Genomic DNA, 15,897 nt, shown 5'->3' on the forward strand with positions numbered 1-15,897 from the left:
CACTTAAATAGCTTCAAACTGCACAGCTGTGATTGAATTTGTGTATCCTGGACTGTCAGGAGGGGTTCAGGATCAATGAATGACACAGGTTTTGCATCAGAGCTGCAACGCCAAGACCTGCAGTATTTAATTTTAGCTTCCTGTTCCTGGTGCTGGGCTGTGTTTTCTCTATTTGGGTAACATGTGAGAAGCAAAATTCCTGAAAAGGAGGAACTTCTGGTCTAAGGAAGGCCAGGCCAAGGAAGTTTCCCACACAGGTCAGATACAGTCTGGCTGTGCCAAATACTTTTCATTTAGAAAGTAACTTCAGGGATGCAGAGTTGCTGCACACGAGCAGAAAACTCTCCTATAAACTTCCTCTATTTAATGGTTGATGTTTTTGCCCAACTTGTTTCAAAGGAACCCAAGTGTAAAGCTCTGGGTCCAGTTCTTTTATCTTGATGTTAAAGCTGGCAGTAACATCTGGGCTGAGGATTCACAGACTCAGCTTTGCAGAAAACTGACTGGAGGAACTGGGAAAAAGTACAGAGAGTTGGACTCAGCACACGAGCAGAAAACTCTCCTATAAACTTCCTCTATTTAATGGTTGATGTTTTTGCCCAACTTGTTTCAAAGGAACCCAAGTGTAAAGCTCTGGGTCCAGTTCTTTTAATCTTGATGTAAAGCTGGCAGTAACATCTGGGCTGAGGATTCACAGACTCAGCTTTGCAGAAAACTGACTGGGGGAACCGGGAAAGAGTCCAGAGAGTTGGACTCAAGACCCACAGCACAGGAGGGATTCAGGGAACAGGGAATGAATGCTTTAAGGACAAAAACAGAAGGGAAGGTGGGGAAAGGAAACAAAAACAGAGATGGGAAAGCAGTAGGCCAAAAAGGGCTTCGTTTTCCCAAAGGGTGATGCTGAGTATGACAACAGGATACTTGATACCTGCCACTAATGAAGTTTTTAATTAGTCTATAAAAACAGATTCCCTCCATGGAACAGTGTCACCTGCACACTGTTTATTTATGCCTTGGGTTACCTGCTGAATCAGTTTGCTGGTCCTTGGCTCTTCCTTCCCTCCCGTGGGTGATGCAGCCCAGTCTTCATGCTGGGGAAACCCGTCTAGATTAACATGGAGGATGAAGGGGCTTTGTGCTCAGTTTCTCTGGCATGGAGACTTTGAAATCGCTGGTTCCCTTTTTACAGGGGAGATGTTAAATGAGGGAGGCACCCAATCTAGAGAAAAGTTCTTATTTTTCCCTTTTTTCTTCCAGATTAAGCCTATCCCACAGATTCCTTTCAGCAAAGGGGTACATACATAAAGCTGGCAGACCTCTAGAGAGCTGTTGCACCCAGTGAAGAGAGGAGGGAAGCACCTTCTGGAGGTGTCACCTCCTGATCCCCCTCCCCATGCTTGGGGAATACAGGGTGGGCTCAAGGCAGCACCAGGAGGGATGGAAGAGGGAATTCACTCCTGCCAGAGCTGACTTCTGACCCTGCCTTCTGCAGAGTAGATTTGGGAAGGCAGTAGGTGACAGCTTGCTCTGTTCCCCATCAGCAGGCACAGCTCAGGAGAGCTTTGTCCTGCTGCAAATTACTTGGGTGAAAGAAGATGGGAGTAGACAAGACCCTCCCTGTCATTTGGAAAAGAGTGCGCAGCAGCTCACCAGCTTTCAAGAGGCTCTTCAAAGGTTTCTTCACAAAGAACTCAAACTTTTAGATCTCATTTGCTTCCCTGGCAGCTCTGTAATATGAAGGGCTGGCTAAACTGGCTCTGGATTAAGAGACATTAAGGCAAGGAGCAACCAAAAATGCCCTTTGGAGCCCAAAGGAGGCTCCAGGAACTTCCCTCCCAGGGTATGTTATGGAGCAGAAATTGGGGGCTGGAGCAGTGAAGGGACAGAGGGAAGCAGAAAAGAAGAGGTAGAGGGAGGGAAACACACGAGGGAATTCCCTAGCCCAGCTGACCACAACCAGCAAAGCCCTGCTCCTCCATGCAGGGCACAGCAACATTCAGGTGGATGGACTGGCACCTCACAGGAGGGGAAACTGAGGCACAAAGGAACTCTGACATGTCCCTGGAAGCAAAAAAAGGGAAGCCCACACCAGGGTTACACTGCAATTAATGATGCTCCAATTCTTGTGCTGGCAGTCCCCTGAACAACATCCATGGTCTCTGTCTATTAAACTAGATTATGGAATGATCATTGCTAATTATATATTATTATCTAGCAAGCAGTTATCTCACTATAAAGGGTGCTCCTATAATGGACAAACACCATTCCTCTAGCACAGCCAGCCCCAATGGCAAGGAAAACAAAAAAGCCAAAATAATTTCTGCTGTGGCCAATATTTTGCCTAAGCTGGAATGTTCACATTGCAAACACTGCACTCCTGTCCCAGACAGAGGGAAGAGGAGGAGAAGGGCTGCAACATGCAGAGCCAGCCAGAAGAAGAAGGCAGGATCAAATCTGTACCCTCCAAAGCTGCCACAGAGACATGACTGTAAGCTCAAAATCCAGCTGTGAACTCTCCCACCCATCACGGAGCACTCAGCCTCCACACACCAAAATCCCCACGAGCAGGGCCCTCGCTGTCCCCGGGGCTGTGATGATCAGGAAACAGGGCTTAAAATAAGCTTGGAAAACAGCTCCCGGTAAATGCCGTCATTGCATTTTTAATTGTCCATATGCTTGATCCATTATGTTTTCCCAGATGGCTGGGCTGCCTGACTACTGCCTCCTCATCTGTGCCACTGTGGCCAGGGTCTCCAGAAGCTATCTGGATCCCCAAGGCAGTGACACCCTCATGGCAGGATCAGTGTCACTGTGGCCAGGGTCTCCAGCGGGTACCTGGAAAGCTTTGTCCTTCCCAGCACAAAACCACAAACACAGACCCATCCATGCCAAGCTCCTGGAGAGCCATGACTGGCTTGATCACAAAAGTAGCTGGTGGCCTCCTGGCCTTATACACCAACCCCCAAGAAAAACACCCTGAGGAGCAGCAAACCTGCCCCTGCTCCATCCCCTTGTGCTTTCCCAAGGGCCAGTCCCTGTTAAATTACCAAAAATGTTTGAGGAGAGGATGCAGAGGATGCACACCACCAGCATCCTCAGTCATGGGGCTCAGCTCCAGCACTGGCTCCCTGGGTGTCACAAGCATCCCATTCCCAGACTGTGGGATTAGAGTATAAAAACTGAAAAGACAAATAACACCCTGAGCAGAGGAATAGGGGAAGAGGGAAGAAATCACTGGAGGACCGTGGGTGTCTCCACAGAAAATTTATAGTGAACATTCCATAGAATAAATCGCCTGGGAAGGGGTGGATCACGACACCCTGTGCTTGCTGGGCCCCCCAGTGGGATGCCTGGTCCTGCCCAGTGCCCAGGGCCTCTGGGAAGAGGGAGCTTGTGCCAGCAGCCATGCTCATTTTGGGGCACTTCCATCATCATTGTCTTGTCCAGTGCAGCAGCACAAAAGCACATCCCGCAGCAGCACACCCTCACAGTGTGACACATCAGGAAAACCTTCCTGGTAAATAGAGAAAACACAGAGAGCATGGCTGAGATTTTTCGGATATTTTAGCACAGCTTCTCTGCAGCAGGAGCGATTTCCCCAGGGAAGGAGAGGAATGAACCAATTGATCCCCTGGGGGCTCTTCCAGTCCTGTTTTCTATGATCTACAATTTTCCAACAGTTCTTCACCGGATTCGCATGCAGATGTTTGCAGAGGGATAACAGAGCCTCTCCCTCCCGCACAACAGCCAAGCCTTTGTCTGCTCCAGAGAGACACGACTCCACGTCCATAAGCAAAGCCAGGAAATGGGGTGGCTGCATCCAGCCCGGCTCAATCCAATCATCATGCTCTAAATAAATAATCAGATGAGCAACGGGAGTGCTGCCCGTGCCCACCGCTCTCCCGCTTGCTCGGGAAGCACCGGGCAAACGCTAAGGAGGGAAACTGAGGCCTGATGTGTGAGCACCACAAGCATGGTGGAGGGAAGGAGTGCTGGTGATGGATTCCTGGTATCTGTTCGCCACTCATCTGAGCAGCTCTTACATGAGAAGAAGGGTTTGTTTCAGGAAATTACCTGGGCAGTGCCCCTCCTCTGCTAGGCTCTGTCCCCAGCCGGCTTAACAGAGGATGCCATTCCTGCAGGGCAGAGAGAGATTGGATCCCTAAATCTAGTGGAGAGGCTGACACATGGTAGAGGATGATTGGAGGCTGAGGAGAGTGGGTGTTTGGTGAGGACCAGCGGCTTTCCTTGCTCCAAGTGGGATGACTGGCTCAAGTGGCTCACTGCTGGTGGCAGATGCAGCTGTGAATGCCATCAGAAACAAGTGGGTAAAGGGTTTTTGGAGGCATTCAAGTTGCATTAATCACCCTGTCCATGACTCCTGCAGGCCTGGGAGTGCTGGGGATCCCCTTGACTCAGGAGCAGAGCTGCTCCCACAGCTGCAGTCCTGCATCCGCAGAGATGTGTGCAGGCGAGCACTGCACCCAGGGATGCTCGAGTGGTTGTGAACTGGAGCCAGAAGTGGAAACCCTCCCTGGGGCAACCAGGTCCAACTCCTTATTTGAGTGCAACACCAACAGCTATCCAGTAAAGCCTTTTTTCCTGCAAACCACAGGGTTCTGGAGGCTCCAGCTGGGCGAGGAGGTGCCTGTCCTGCAGGCAAGGGCTGGATGCTGCTGGGTGCTGTGGGCTCCCCGCCAGGCACGAGCAGCCGCAGTGCTCACCTGTTTCAGCAAAATCTGGGCCACCAAGAAGGTTAATTATATCTTTAAGTTTCTTTCAGCTGTCAAATCTTGTAACTATGGTCTCAAGCTGACAGTTCTATACCCAGCAATTAAGCAGCAGCGAGGCTTTGCAGGCAGCGGGGGGGGGGGGGGGGGGCTGGCCTTGTTTACCATCTCTGCACACAACAGGCTCTCAAAACATTCCCTTAATGGAGCTTAACTGTGCTGGCAAATATTTCCCTCGGAAATCTCACATTTGCCGATGTGTTGCACCAACAAACGCCAAATCAATCCAGGCTCCGATAACGAAGGCTCCTCATTAGGAGGCATGCGCAGCTCTGTGCCTTCTTCCCTCCCCAGACACTCTCTCAGGGCTGGTGCAATCCAGGAGGAAAAGCTGCTCGATCATCATCCTATTCCTTTGCTGCTGCTTCCTCTGATGCTCTGATGTACAGAACTCTCCCAGAGGGAAGCAGGACATCAGTCAGGGCAGCCTTTCACTGACAGGACTCTCCTATCAGTCCCTGCTAAATGCTGGATTCAGCAGCACAAGGGGTTTGCTGTGCCCCTGAATGACCACACTGGGACACTTTAGGATCTCTCCATGCACTGCAGTGTGTTTCACACAGGCTGGAGGAGGAGGGGTGGCCTCTTTCCATAGCAAGATTTCATGTGGCTTTGACACATGCTGGCTCTGACCCACAGGGATGAACACAGGCTGCTCTGTGACAGCCACTCCCTCTTGGATGCCAAAGGGGAATGTCCTTTGTGCTGTGGTGGCAAAAGAGGCAGGCAGGGGTTATTCAGCCATCCATCAGGGCTCTTGGTGAGGATCCCCAGTTTTCTGGAGGGGCAGACAATCACAGGACTCTTTATTGTCCTGCTCTCAGGTGCTGAGCTCACCTTCTGCAGGAACCACGAGTGGAGGTCTGGTGTCACTGAGGTCCCAGGGGAGCCAGCCCCTCCTGCCAAGGTTGTCTTTACAGGGTTACCAAAACCTCCATGCTCCAACATCTCCCCAAGCCATAGCAGGATTTGCCCATATTTTCAGACTTCAGGAGTAATGCTGTAGAAAGTTTGCAGCCATGGACACTTGGATATGCTGTAAAGGAGGAAAACACAGAGGAGAAGAGGATTTTTCTCCTCCCCTCCAGCTGCTGGTGGCTGAGGCGCTCAGATGAGTCCTGCAAGAAGGTGAGACAACATGAGAAGATCAAACGAGGAGCTCCAGGGCACAGCGAATGCATCTCATCACATCACCCACAGATACCCAGAAACATCACCCGGGAGCACCTACATGAGCTACATCTGCGTGTGCCAGGTGGAGATCCCTATAACACAGCTCCACAGTTCTCCCCCAAGCACGGGCCGGGAGCACAGAGAACATTTGTTGGGAATATAGCTACATTTGGGGATGGTTTGTACCTCCAAGAACTCAGCTAGAAATAATTGACAGGAAGATTTGCAGCCATCGGCAAACAACGTTCCCTTCCTGAAAGCAGCAGCACTACAGGGAAAACAAATTGAAGCAGGTGCGGGAAGAGTTAGGGAGTGCAAGAATTGCATTCCTGAGCCAAATGGACAGATTGAGACAGAGGAAAACAAATTGGAAAGGGAAACGGCTGCCTATTGCCCAGATTTTTCAGGCACTTGGAGAACGTGGAGGTTGGGTTCACGCTCAGTTTCAGGGCCTGGGAGCTGTGTCTCTGTTTGGGCAGCTGTGTTAGGGCTCAGCCTGGGGTGAGGGTGGATTTTGGGGTGCCTTTCTGCCCCAGGCAGGACTGCAGTCCCTGGAGCCTGGAAGGAGCATCCTAGAGAAGCACCAGCCCCACCACTGCGATGACCATGAGGAGTCCAGCCAGGATGCAGATGCTGATGAAGATGATGTCGCTGGTGTCCTGGCTCTTGATTTCACGGGTGTCCATCGCTTCCCCCTCCCGCTGCTGGGCATCCACCAGGTTTTCTGCCTGGCTGAGCCTGGGTGGATCAGGGCCAGCGATAAGGGTCACTGAGGCTTCCTTCCTCTTTGGCTCACACTGCACCTCATACTGGTGGATGTCCTCCTGGTCTCCCACTGAAAAATCGAGGTAGAGGGTGCTGACGATGACAGATGTGTTGTTGCGTCTCTGCAAGACAAGGGACACGGCTCCTCAGGGTTTTGGAGGGGCTGGCCGTGAATCAGGCCAGTATCTACTGGGAAAATGTGAGAGGGACCAGGAATACCTCTCTGCAGCCAGCACAAGGCTAACCATGTACACAGCTTGCTTTAAAGGAGGGTTTGCTGACTGCTTACCTGGGATTCACTGCCACAGGTGTCGAATCTGGTGTGTATTTTAAAGTTCCTGCCAACCACCTGGGCTGCACAGGAGGGGGTCCCCAAATAAATCCTACTCCTCTCCAGCTGGGCCAGGGACTGCACAGGGATCTGGATGTGGAAGTCTGTCCGGGTGCAGCTGACGTTCATGGGCACAACTATTGGGACAGAAAACAGGGTGCACATGTAGAGCAATGGTGACCCCAGTCCCTCTCCATCACTCCTTCTAGCACTGTGTTTGGCCTTTCTGGATGTAGAAAGGATCCACACAGGGAAAGAAGCAGGGAGGAAAAATACCCCCCTCTTTAAAGTGAATCCTTGCTCAGCTTGAACTAACCACTTGGGCAATATGAATTATTGAATTATTCCAGCTCCCTCTGAATCTCGGCCTTATGAAACTGGGAAGATGCAATAAAATCAATACGAAAAAATAGTGTCACTTTGCTTCGCTTAGTGCATTATAAAACCATTAGAAGATTTACCAAATAACTAAAGTGCATTAGATCAAGAGGGGAAAGTGGATCCTCTCTCCTGGTGTGAAGGCTTTCATTCAATGGCCATAAATCACACACGCCCTGCCCAAGCCATGCCTTTTGGTGGGCCTGAAAGGGAAATATCTGCATGGCTGAAGGGCTGTGGGTGTGGAGGAGAGAAGGAAAATATCTGCATGGCTGAAAGTCTGTGGGTGTGGATGCAGAGACTGAGGTGCCCCTCTGCATCTGCGGGCTCCTGAGGAAGCTGGTGGCAGGGAGAGGCTGGTGTGTCCGGTGGGAGCAGCTGCTCTCCTGGCAGTGCTGGCAGCTGGGTGTGCCACGCAGGATGTTAATCACAAGCAGATGCCGGAGTCACTGGGCAAACATAGCCGGCAGGCTCAGCTCTATGGAGGGAGGCTCAGTTTCACATCCAAGCCTTTGTCCTTCCCTAGCATGCATCTGGCAGTGTGTACCAGGGGATGCAGGAGCCTTGGGCAGCTGGGAGGTGTCACACCCCTCTCTGTGGTAGCACCCCATTTATCTGTCTGCAGGCTGCTCCCTCTGGAGCAGGGTTTCTCCATGACCAGTCACAGACACCAAGATACTCTCCCTGCACATGGCTGTAAACAGTGAGAAAACAGTGGGATAAGGACAGGGACAGACCTGCTGTGCACACTACAGCTCTACTAAATGTTCAGTACCACTGCTCTCCCTCCAGAGGCTGCAGAGGCTCAGGACAAAACTCTATCCCATCTCTAACTCCAAGAGCCACATACCTCCAAATCCTTTCTGCTACACTGGAAATAAGGAACAATTTTGCAGCTGAGGGATAAAACCTAGGCCAGTCCCTGCATTGCCTGTGCTGCCAGTCCAGCAGCCGTGCTCTGGCTGCAGCCCTCTGGAAAGGCTGCCCCTGGCTGAATCATCCCTGACCCACAGGTCAGCTCGGATGTAATTATCTTGAAATACAACAAACGCCATAAATTTGCTGGCGTTTGAGGTGCAAAGGTTGGCAAATAGAGGAGGAAGGTTACACACCACTCCTCCCACCAGCTGTGGACATGCTGGCTGGGACACAGGGCATGCCAGCAGCAGGGATGTGCCAGGCAGGGCTGGCCAGGTGGATTTGGGAATGCTGTGCCCTGGGTGTCCTGCCCTCCCGTGCTGCTGCCAATGGAGGAGGGGACATGGTTTATGTCTGCCTGCTCAGCTGTGTGCTGGCAAGGCCAGAGCATCCAGGGGAGCAGGAAACAAGGTTGTGATGTTTGAGCTGATCACCTTCTCTGGGGCTTTGGCCCATTAAAAACCCCCTGGTTTTCTCTCCCTCACACCCTGAGAGAGGAACAGGAGCACAACACTGGCAGACACACAGAATTCAAAGTTGGAAAGCATCTCCTGAATACTAAACATGAAGTGGAGCTCACTTGCCACGTCTTCCTCCACCCCATCCCTAAGGAGCCATGGAGTCTGCTCCTGCAGACAGGAACCTTCACTGATGATCCTTCTGGAAATTACATGGTCTCAGGCATGTCCCAATGGAACTAAAGCACTGAGGAGCACCCAAGTGGGACCTTACCTCCCACATAGGAGATGGAGAAGCCCCTCTTGGCCGTGTTGCGGTCAGTGTGGAGGACCAGGAGCAGCCGGTTGCTGCGGGAGGTGATGGGAGCCAGGCTCTCCCGCCCACACCACCGTCCCAGCAGGGATCCATTCTCAGTGCCACCATCAAAGGCAGACAAGTGATCATAGTCACAGCCACCTGTCAGGCTGCTCTGGCCCTCCAGCTCCATGTCCAGGAAGAAGACCTTGATGCGGTAGCCTGGGGGTAGCTGGATGCTCCACTGGCACTTGAGGTTGTTGGGGTAGAAGTTGGGGTACTGAGGGCTGGAGAAATTCCCTTTGATGGTGCTGAACACCTCCTGGCACTCACCTGCTCAGGGAAAAAAGGGGAAAGGAAAAATCAAAAGCAAACCTGAAGCTCCCTGGGTGTGGATGAGTGATCACTTGTTTTACTGCTAAAGGATGCTCTGCCCTTCACCTCACTGCTCCCTGCCTTGCATTTGGCTGACGGACAACCAGCACTTCTGGGGGATGGAAATTCCCAAGGTAGCCAAAGTCATATAGGAGCACATGGGAAAACCCATCTACCCAGGGAATGGCATGAATAACAGAGAAGGGTGGCTCTTGCTCAAGAGAAGGACAGCCCAGGGCTTGGAATAGCCACAATGATGCCATTTGCATTGTGTGATGGCTTACACTTCACACCATCATCTCATGGGATCTCCCCAAAGATCCCCCATATCATCTCCTCTTGCTGCTGGGAGGGAGAGAATCCCCACCCCAACCCAGTGCCTGTTCCCATGTCCTTCCCACTGCCCCACCACCCTGAGACCCCCGCACCCGAGTAGAAATGGGCCTTGAAGCCCCTGCCACCGATGTTGAAGTCCGACTTGAAGACGATGAGGAGGTGCGGGGTGGAGGAGATGGTGCGGGGCGGGCGGGTGCTGCCGCAGTAACGTCCCAGGCGGGGGGCAGTGACGGTGGGGCCATCAAAAAGGGCCACATAATCAAAGCCACAGCCTTGGCCCCCCTCCATCTGGAAGTCAGCAAACACCAGGGTGAGGGGGCCACCACTGCTGGCCCCCCCGATGCTCCAGCGGCACTCGGCATCGTTGGGGTAGCTCTCGGGGTAGCGGGGGCTGGTGATCTCCCCAGAGAGCCCCGTCAGCTGCCCACCGCAGGCATCTGCAAGGAGGCAAGGATGATGATGAGGGCAGTGGAAGAGAATGGATGGACGGATGCTCGGTGACCACCACCCCTCCCTGCTACCTTTCCTGTAGGCAGCGGCAAAGCCGTGCTTGGCCACGTGCCGGTCGGAGCGGAAGACCACTGCCATGACGTGCCAGGCGGAGGAGAAGGGTGGTGGGGGGCTGTGGCCACAGAAGGTGCCCAGAAGGTTGCCCTGGTCCCGGGCAGCCCCATTGTAGACCTGGAGGTAGTCGTAGGCGCAGGCGTCATGGTACTCCAGCTCGAAGTGGCTGAAGGACAGCAGGACGGAGGAGCCCTCGGCCACCACGATGAGCCACGTGCACTCCGTCTCGTAGGGATACAGCCCCGGGAAGTTGGGGCTGGAGAAATTGCCAGAGGGTGCTGAAAGCACTCCCCCGCATTTGATGCCTGGGGGACACAGAGGTGGGTGTGATGTCCCCTTTCCAGGGGAAGCCCAAAAGAATGGAGACAGGATGCACAGCACCAGCTCCATCCCATCACCACACTACCAAAACACCAGAATCCTGCAGACCTCCACTGGGCTTGTCCACCCACTCTCCCTGGAGGATGCGTGTGCCCCCATCACCTTTCATCCCTCCATATAACCCCTTTGCCCCATGCTGCCCCTGTGGGGGCTGCAGCAGGGCTCAGCTGTGCCCTTGAGCTTGTCCTGCCAGTGACAGCACAGCATCCACACCTGTTTAGGGCAGGGAAAAAGGAAGCTGGGAGTGAGTTTTAAAGGCTCAGTGGGTTCCAGGCTCGCCAGTGCCCCAGTTGCCCAGCCCTTCAGCTTTGTGCCTCCCACTGACCACGCTCCCTCCATATAATGGTGGTATCAGAGAATTTGAGCTGGGAGAAACAGGGGTGAAGGGCTCGATCTGCTGAACAATGAGTTATGCATGTAGGGATCGATTTCCTAATGAAATCTTTATACTGAGACATGGTTATTATAAAATAAGGCTGAGAGGGGGCCGGCTGTCACTTGCCCCTGGGTCTGATTAGGGCTGGGGTGAAGAGGCTGATACAGGGGGCACATACATCATGTCTGGGAGGGATGCAGACCCTGCATAGCCCCCAGGAGACATGTGTGGGTTCCCAAACAAGGCTGGGCGCTCACTGCCATCAATCTGGGCCAAGTATATTGCAAATCAATAGTCAGCCTGTGCACATCGCTTTTCATCGTGCTCACTGGCATGGTGACCTTCCAGCAAGGGGGGTCCTGGGATGTGTGGGATGCAGCACCACGTGTGTGTGTCTGGCCAGATCTAAAATCACCTTGCTAATTGCTGGGGATAGGCAGTGAAGTAATATGGGGCTGGTACGGAAGGAATAACGCTGTTGAAATAAATACCCAAGAGGGGAGCCTGCGGGAGAAGTGAGTAGCCACGGTGCAGGCAGATGGATGGATGAAGGGCTGGGAGCCTTGGGGTGCTCTGGGAAGCCCAGGTGCGTGTAGGTGGGGGGTGAGCAGGCACCACAGGGCAGTGGTGTGGCCTCAGGAGCACCTGCACCAGGGCCAGGGATGGGTTTTGATTTCTGGCACAGCCCTTCTGTGATAAAGGCCCTGCTGTTTTTGGGATGGGGGATTGCTTGGCCCACCCTATCCCCTGAATTACTGTGTCATCTGCTAACCCTGCTCTGCATCCTGGGGGACGTTTCATCCAGATAAGGTGAGAGGTTTATTGCATGCCTGCCACACACACACACCTGTATACATATAAATCTGTAGGCGTATACAGATTTATATAGGCAAGTGCAACTCCAGAAGCTAACAAACCCTTCACCAAAGCACCTGTACACCACAACAGGACAACCCCTACCTGCAATCCTCAGTAAGGTAAGCATGAAGCAGAAAGCCAAGCACGGAGCAGTGTCCCACACTTGCTGCCACACACGGCGACTCTAGATCCCAGCTCCTTGTCCCTGGCCTGAGCCAGACCCTCTCCCTGCTGGAGAGCTGGAACCCACTGGCACCCCAGAGCCACTGTGGCACCTGCAAACGGCCCTCCCCTCCTCAGGGACCATGGATGCCCATCCAGCCCACTGGGAGCTGGGACCAGGCTCTTACCTCTGCTGGGAGCATCCTCGAGAGCCCCGCAGAGCACGGCCAGCACTGCCAGGCAGCCCAGCCCTGTGCACCCCATCCTCCAGCAGGCAAATCTCCCCTCACCAGTGCCTGAGCATCCTTTTGGAGCTGTCTATCTGGGAGGAAAAAAAAAAATAAAGAGAGAAATAAATAAAAAGCAGGAGGACTGTAGAATTAATAGCGGAATGAATAATTCATCGCTTGTTTGAATTAAGAGCAGCAAGGTAACTTGATCTATTCCTCCCTTCCTTCACTCAGTTTTAATGATCTGGATCAAATGTCCCAAGGATTTACACTATACCAGATACCTTGTCAATACACTATATTTAGAAGAGATATTAATGTTTCAGAAATGGTGTATAACGGCAATAAGTCTGGGCTGACAATATGCCCTTAAGGGGCTATGAAAATAATTTAGCTCGCCAGGCAAGCCAGTGAACCAAAATGGGAATTTCAGACTTACCGCGGAAAAGCATCTCAGGAATTAACATGATTTATACTGCGGCACCCAGTGCACAAAGCCAGCTGGTGGTAAAGGCTAGAGAAACAGGGAACAGGATTGAAACGCGGCCGCGTCTCCGCGCCGGCTGCCCAGTCAGCATCCCTGCAGCAGGAGTCCAGGCTCAGCGGGATGCTCAGCCCGGGGAAGGGGCAGCCGTGAGCACTAAAGATAGCAAATCCCACCTCCCCCGAGGAAGATTAGAGATGAATTGTGACTCATGGGCAAAAAACATCGATTATTATAGAACCTGCTAAGGCCTTGGAGAATTGCCACGTTCTTCCACGCTGGCTCACGCTACTTCTTGCCCAGGCTCTTGGATGCACTCGGCTGAAGGTAATCAAGCCTTTGGGTTTGGTGGGAAAGATGTGCTCCTTGTGCTGTGCCACATTAGCTGGAGAAACCCCAAACCCAACAGCGGCTCAGTTCCTTCCCTCCCGCCCAGGAGAGAAAAGACTTTCCTGCTGCCACAGCCCACACCCACATGAATGCCAGGAAACAAAATCCCACGAGGGCCTCCCAGCATGAGGGACCTGTGCTAAAAAAGTCACCTTCAAAGCAGCAGGGAGAGAAGCAGTGAGTACCTCTAAATCTCAGGCAGGAGACAAGTTGCATTTATTAATTAAGCAATGAGGATCGATGCCTGAGACATTTCCTGTGGATTAATGATGGGCTGGGAGGTGCTGATGGCCTGAGGTGCAGCTAAAGACCATTAATACCAACTGGTCATGAATCCCCAGGAAATGCTCCATGCCAAGGTCGTTAAGTGCCTGCATATATTTATGGGGAATAATAACAACAATAATATTTGTACAGGCTCTCTCCCCACTGCCCAGCCTTGCTGGAGCCATGCCGAGGGCTGCTGGGAGCATTGGGACATCCCAGCCAGGAGCCTGCTATCCTAAGCCCAGCTGAGGCAGGGAACATTGGGTTCTGTCCTGGGGCCTTGGGCACTGCATCACCCCACCAGCACCAGGACTAAGTGCACAATGGAATGAGGAGGAGCAGGGCAGCTCCCCCTGTCCCTGGGCACTGTGTGAAGATCCTGCCCCAGTGCAGGCTCTGGGAGATGCTGTGATGCTGGCACATCTCCTGCTGACCTCCCAGGCACATTACAGACCTTAATTAGCTGCTTCCCTAATGGCTTGGAGAGGAGGTCTGTCCTTGTCAACACAGCAAAGATGCAGGAGAGGTCTGGCCATGGCACAGGGGTCTCTCCTGGTATTCTCCATTGCCAGAACCCTGGTTCATCCTGGAGGAGTGTTCAGCCCTCCCAGCCACCATCCCCTGGGCTCGGGGACAACATGCTCCCCAACTTCTGTGTCGCTGCACTATGGAGCAACACATTCATCCTCATCACATCCATCCTGGGCAACACCCTCTGTCTTCCAGCCTTTCCAGCACTGCCTCAGCACCGAGGCAGTGCCCAGGACGCTGGTACCTGCACAGCTGCTCCTCTCCCTCCCCTCAGCTGTACTCTGCATCCACGATCCCCAGGAGATGGGGGGCCAGGGCTGTGCAGCACAGCAGCTGTGCCCCACTCCCAGGAGACGGCATCCATCAACCACCAGCACATTCACCCTTCTCCTGACCCGGAGATGGCCATTCCCAGGGCCTGAGCCCAGGCAACCCGGTTGTCAGCTGCAGAGTGGGGTGGGAGGGCAGAGGGAGGGAGGCAGGCGGAGAGTGACATGCAGCAGGGAAGCAAAGGAGCCAGGCATGGAGGTCCGGCTGGAAGGGGCTCTGGAACAGCCCAGGGTACTTTGGCACCGGCCACAGACATGGTGGGTGATTTCAAGGTGTGCCATGTCAGGGCTGCCTCTGTTCCTCTGTGGGCAAATTTATAAATCATGAGTCAAAAAGGCATTTGATTCATTTAAACAGAAAGGACGTCATCAGGACTGTGAGACTTCAGAGAAGATCAAAGGTTTAAAAACGGTCCCCAGGAGAAACGGGAATTATTTAGGCAGGAAATAATGAGATGAAATTAAGAAGGTATTTAGGCTGCACATGAGGAAGAAGAAAGGAAGTGAAGTGAAGCCCCTTCCCCCGTCACAGCGCTGCACGGGTGGCAGGGGCTTCCTGGGGGCAGCCAGAGATCGGGAGCACCAGCAGCAGCCCCCCACCTGGAAGGAGAGGCAGGATGTGAGCCCCTGCCCCGGCTGGGCATCGGCTGCCCACCCGAGCTCACACACCTCCAGCTCCACAGATGCCCCAGTCACCAAGAGCACCGACACCGATTCCCCGTGAAACTGCACCATGGGGTGGTTCTGGGCCTCCGAAGGGAAGGAAACCTCTCATCTTCCCCCGGCAAGGAAAATTCTGTCCGAGAGCCTTTCCACTCCACGTCCCTGCGTTTGTTTGCAGGAATCCACGCCATCCTCTGAAAGGGGCTGTCCTCATGGGGGATGGTTGGGATGAGGGGACTCGTGTAAGAGCCAGCCTGAGAAACAACAAAAGGCGGGAGGGGGAAGGGAGAGCAGGGCAGAAAAATAGAGAACAAAGTGCCTGCGGGCGGTTTAAAGGCTCCTTCGAGTTCCTGCTTCCAAGGACATCATCTCCCCCATGGAGAATATCTCGCAAAGCCCCTGTCCCCTCGGGCGGGACATGCCCCGCTCCTCCCGCTCGGCCGCAGCCCGCCCTCGCAGGATGGCAACCCGCAGCACTCACAGCTTGCTCCGTCTCTCACCACCCTCCCTTTGAGCCACGAACAAAGACGGAGCTGCGCGGCAGAACGGCCGGACCAGCTGGGTAGGGTTTAACCATCGTGGCCCATATGTGCTGAAATACCCAGACATATTGGGGTTGTGTTTAAAGGAACAGTCCCAGCTTTCACGCAGAAAGCCGGCGCTTTTCCAAGGCGAGCGTGAAGTTTTTTACCTTGGGCCTTGGCAAAAAGGTGGGGTGGGGGTTTAGCAAAATCTCAAAACGACATAATATTTAAAGCAAGAGGAATAGAAGTAAGATTTTCACATGCTTAATATTTGCAGAAATATTTTCTCCATGTTCCTAGCTAAGGCCAAAGTAGGGAA

The 15,897-nt window shown here is 53.2% G+C and overlaps 1 protein-coding gene across 6 annotated transcripts; it reads right to left on the minus strand.

The window, feature by feature from the left end:
• Nucleotides 1–3,248: 3,248 nt before the first annotated feature.
• CDCP2 (CUB domain containing protein 2) lies at nucleotides 3,249–13,911 on the minus strand. 6 transcript variants are annotated; one of them, XR_001861777.1, is made up of 8 exons: nucleotides 12,830–13,101; nucleotides 12,349–12,482; nucleotides 10,341–10,688; nucleotides 9,912–10,256; nucleotides 9,088–9,441; nucleotides 7,018–7,196; nucleotides 5,628–6,850; nucleotides 3,249–3,514 (listed from the first exon to the last, which is right to left on the minus strand). XR_001861777.1 is itself a non-coding variant. In XM_017733486.1 (8 exons), the coding sequence occupies exons 3-8, from the start codon at nucleotides 12,422–12,424 to the stop codon at nucleotides 6,536–6,538; spliced, it is 1,617 nt and encodes a 538-aa protein (XP_017588975.1). In that variant the 5' UTR covers nucleotides 12,425–12,482; nucleotides 12,830–12,904; nucleotides 13,116–13,911; the 3' UTR covers nucleotides 3,249–6,535. The 6 variants fall into 6 exon arrangements, 4 of the variants coding, with proteins under 4 accessions (XP_017588975.1, XP_017588976.1, XP_008631276.1 ...); XR_001861776.1 differs by having other exon boundaries at nucleotides 4,075–6,850; XM_017733486.1 differs by adding an exon at nucleotides 13,116–13,911 and having other exon boundaries at nucleotides 3,249–6,850; nucleotides 12,830–12,904.
• Nucleotides 13,912–15,897: the final 1,986 nt, after the last annotated feature.

This window comes from Corvus brachyrhynchos, unplaced genomic scaffold, assembly GCF_000691975.1.
Source record: "Corvus brachyrhynchos isolate BGI_N302 unplaced genomic scaffold, ASM69197v1 scaffold34, whole genome shotgun sequence".
Lineage (NCBI taxonomy): Eukaryota > Metazoa > Chordata > Aves > Passeriformes > Corvidae > Corvus > Corvus brachyrhynchos.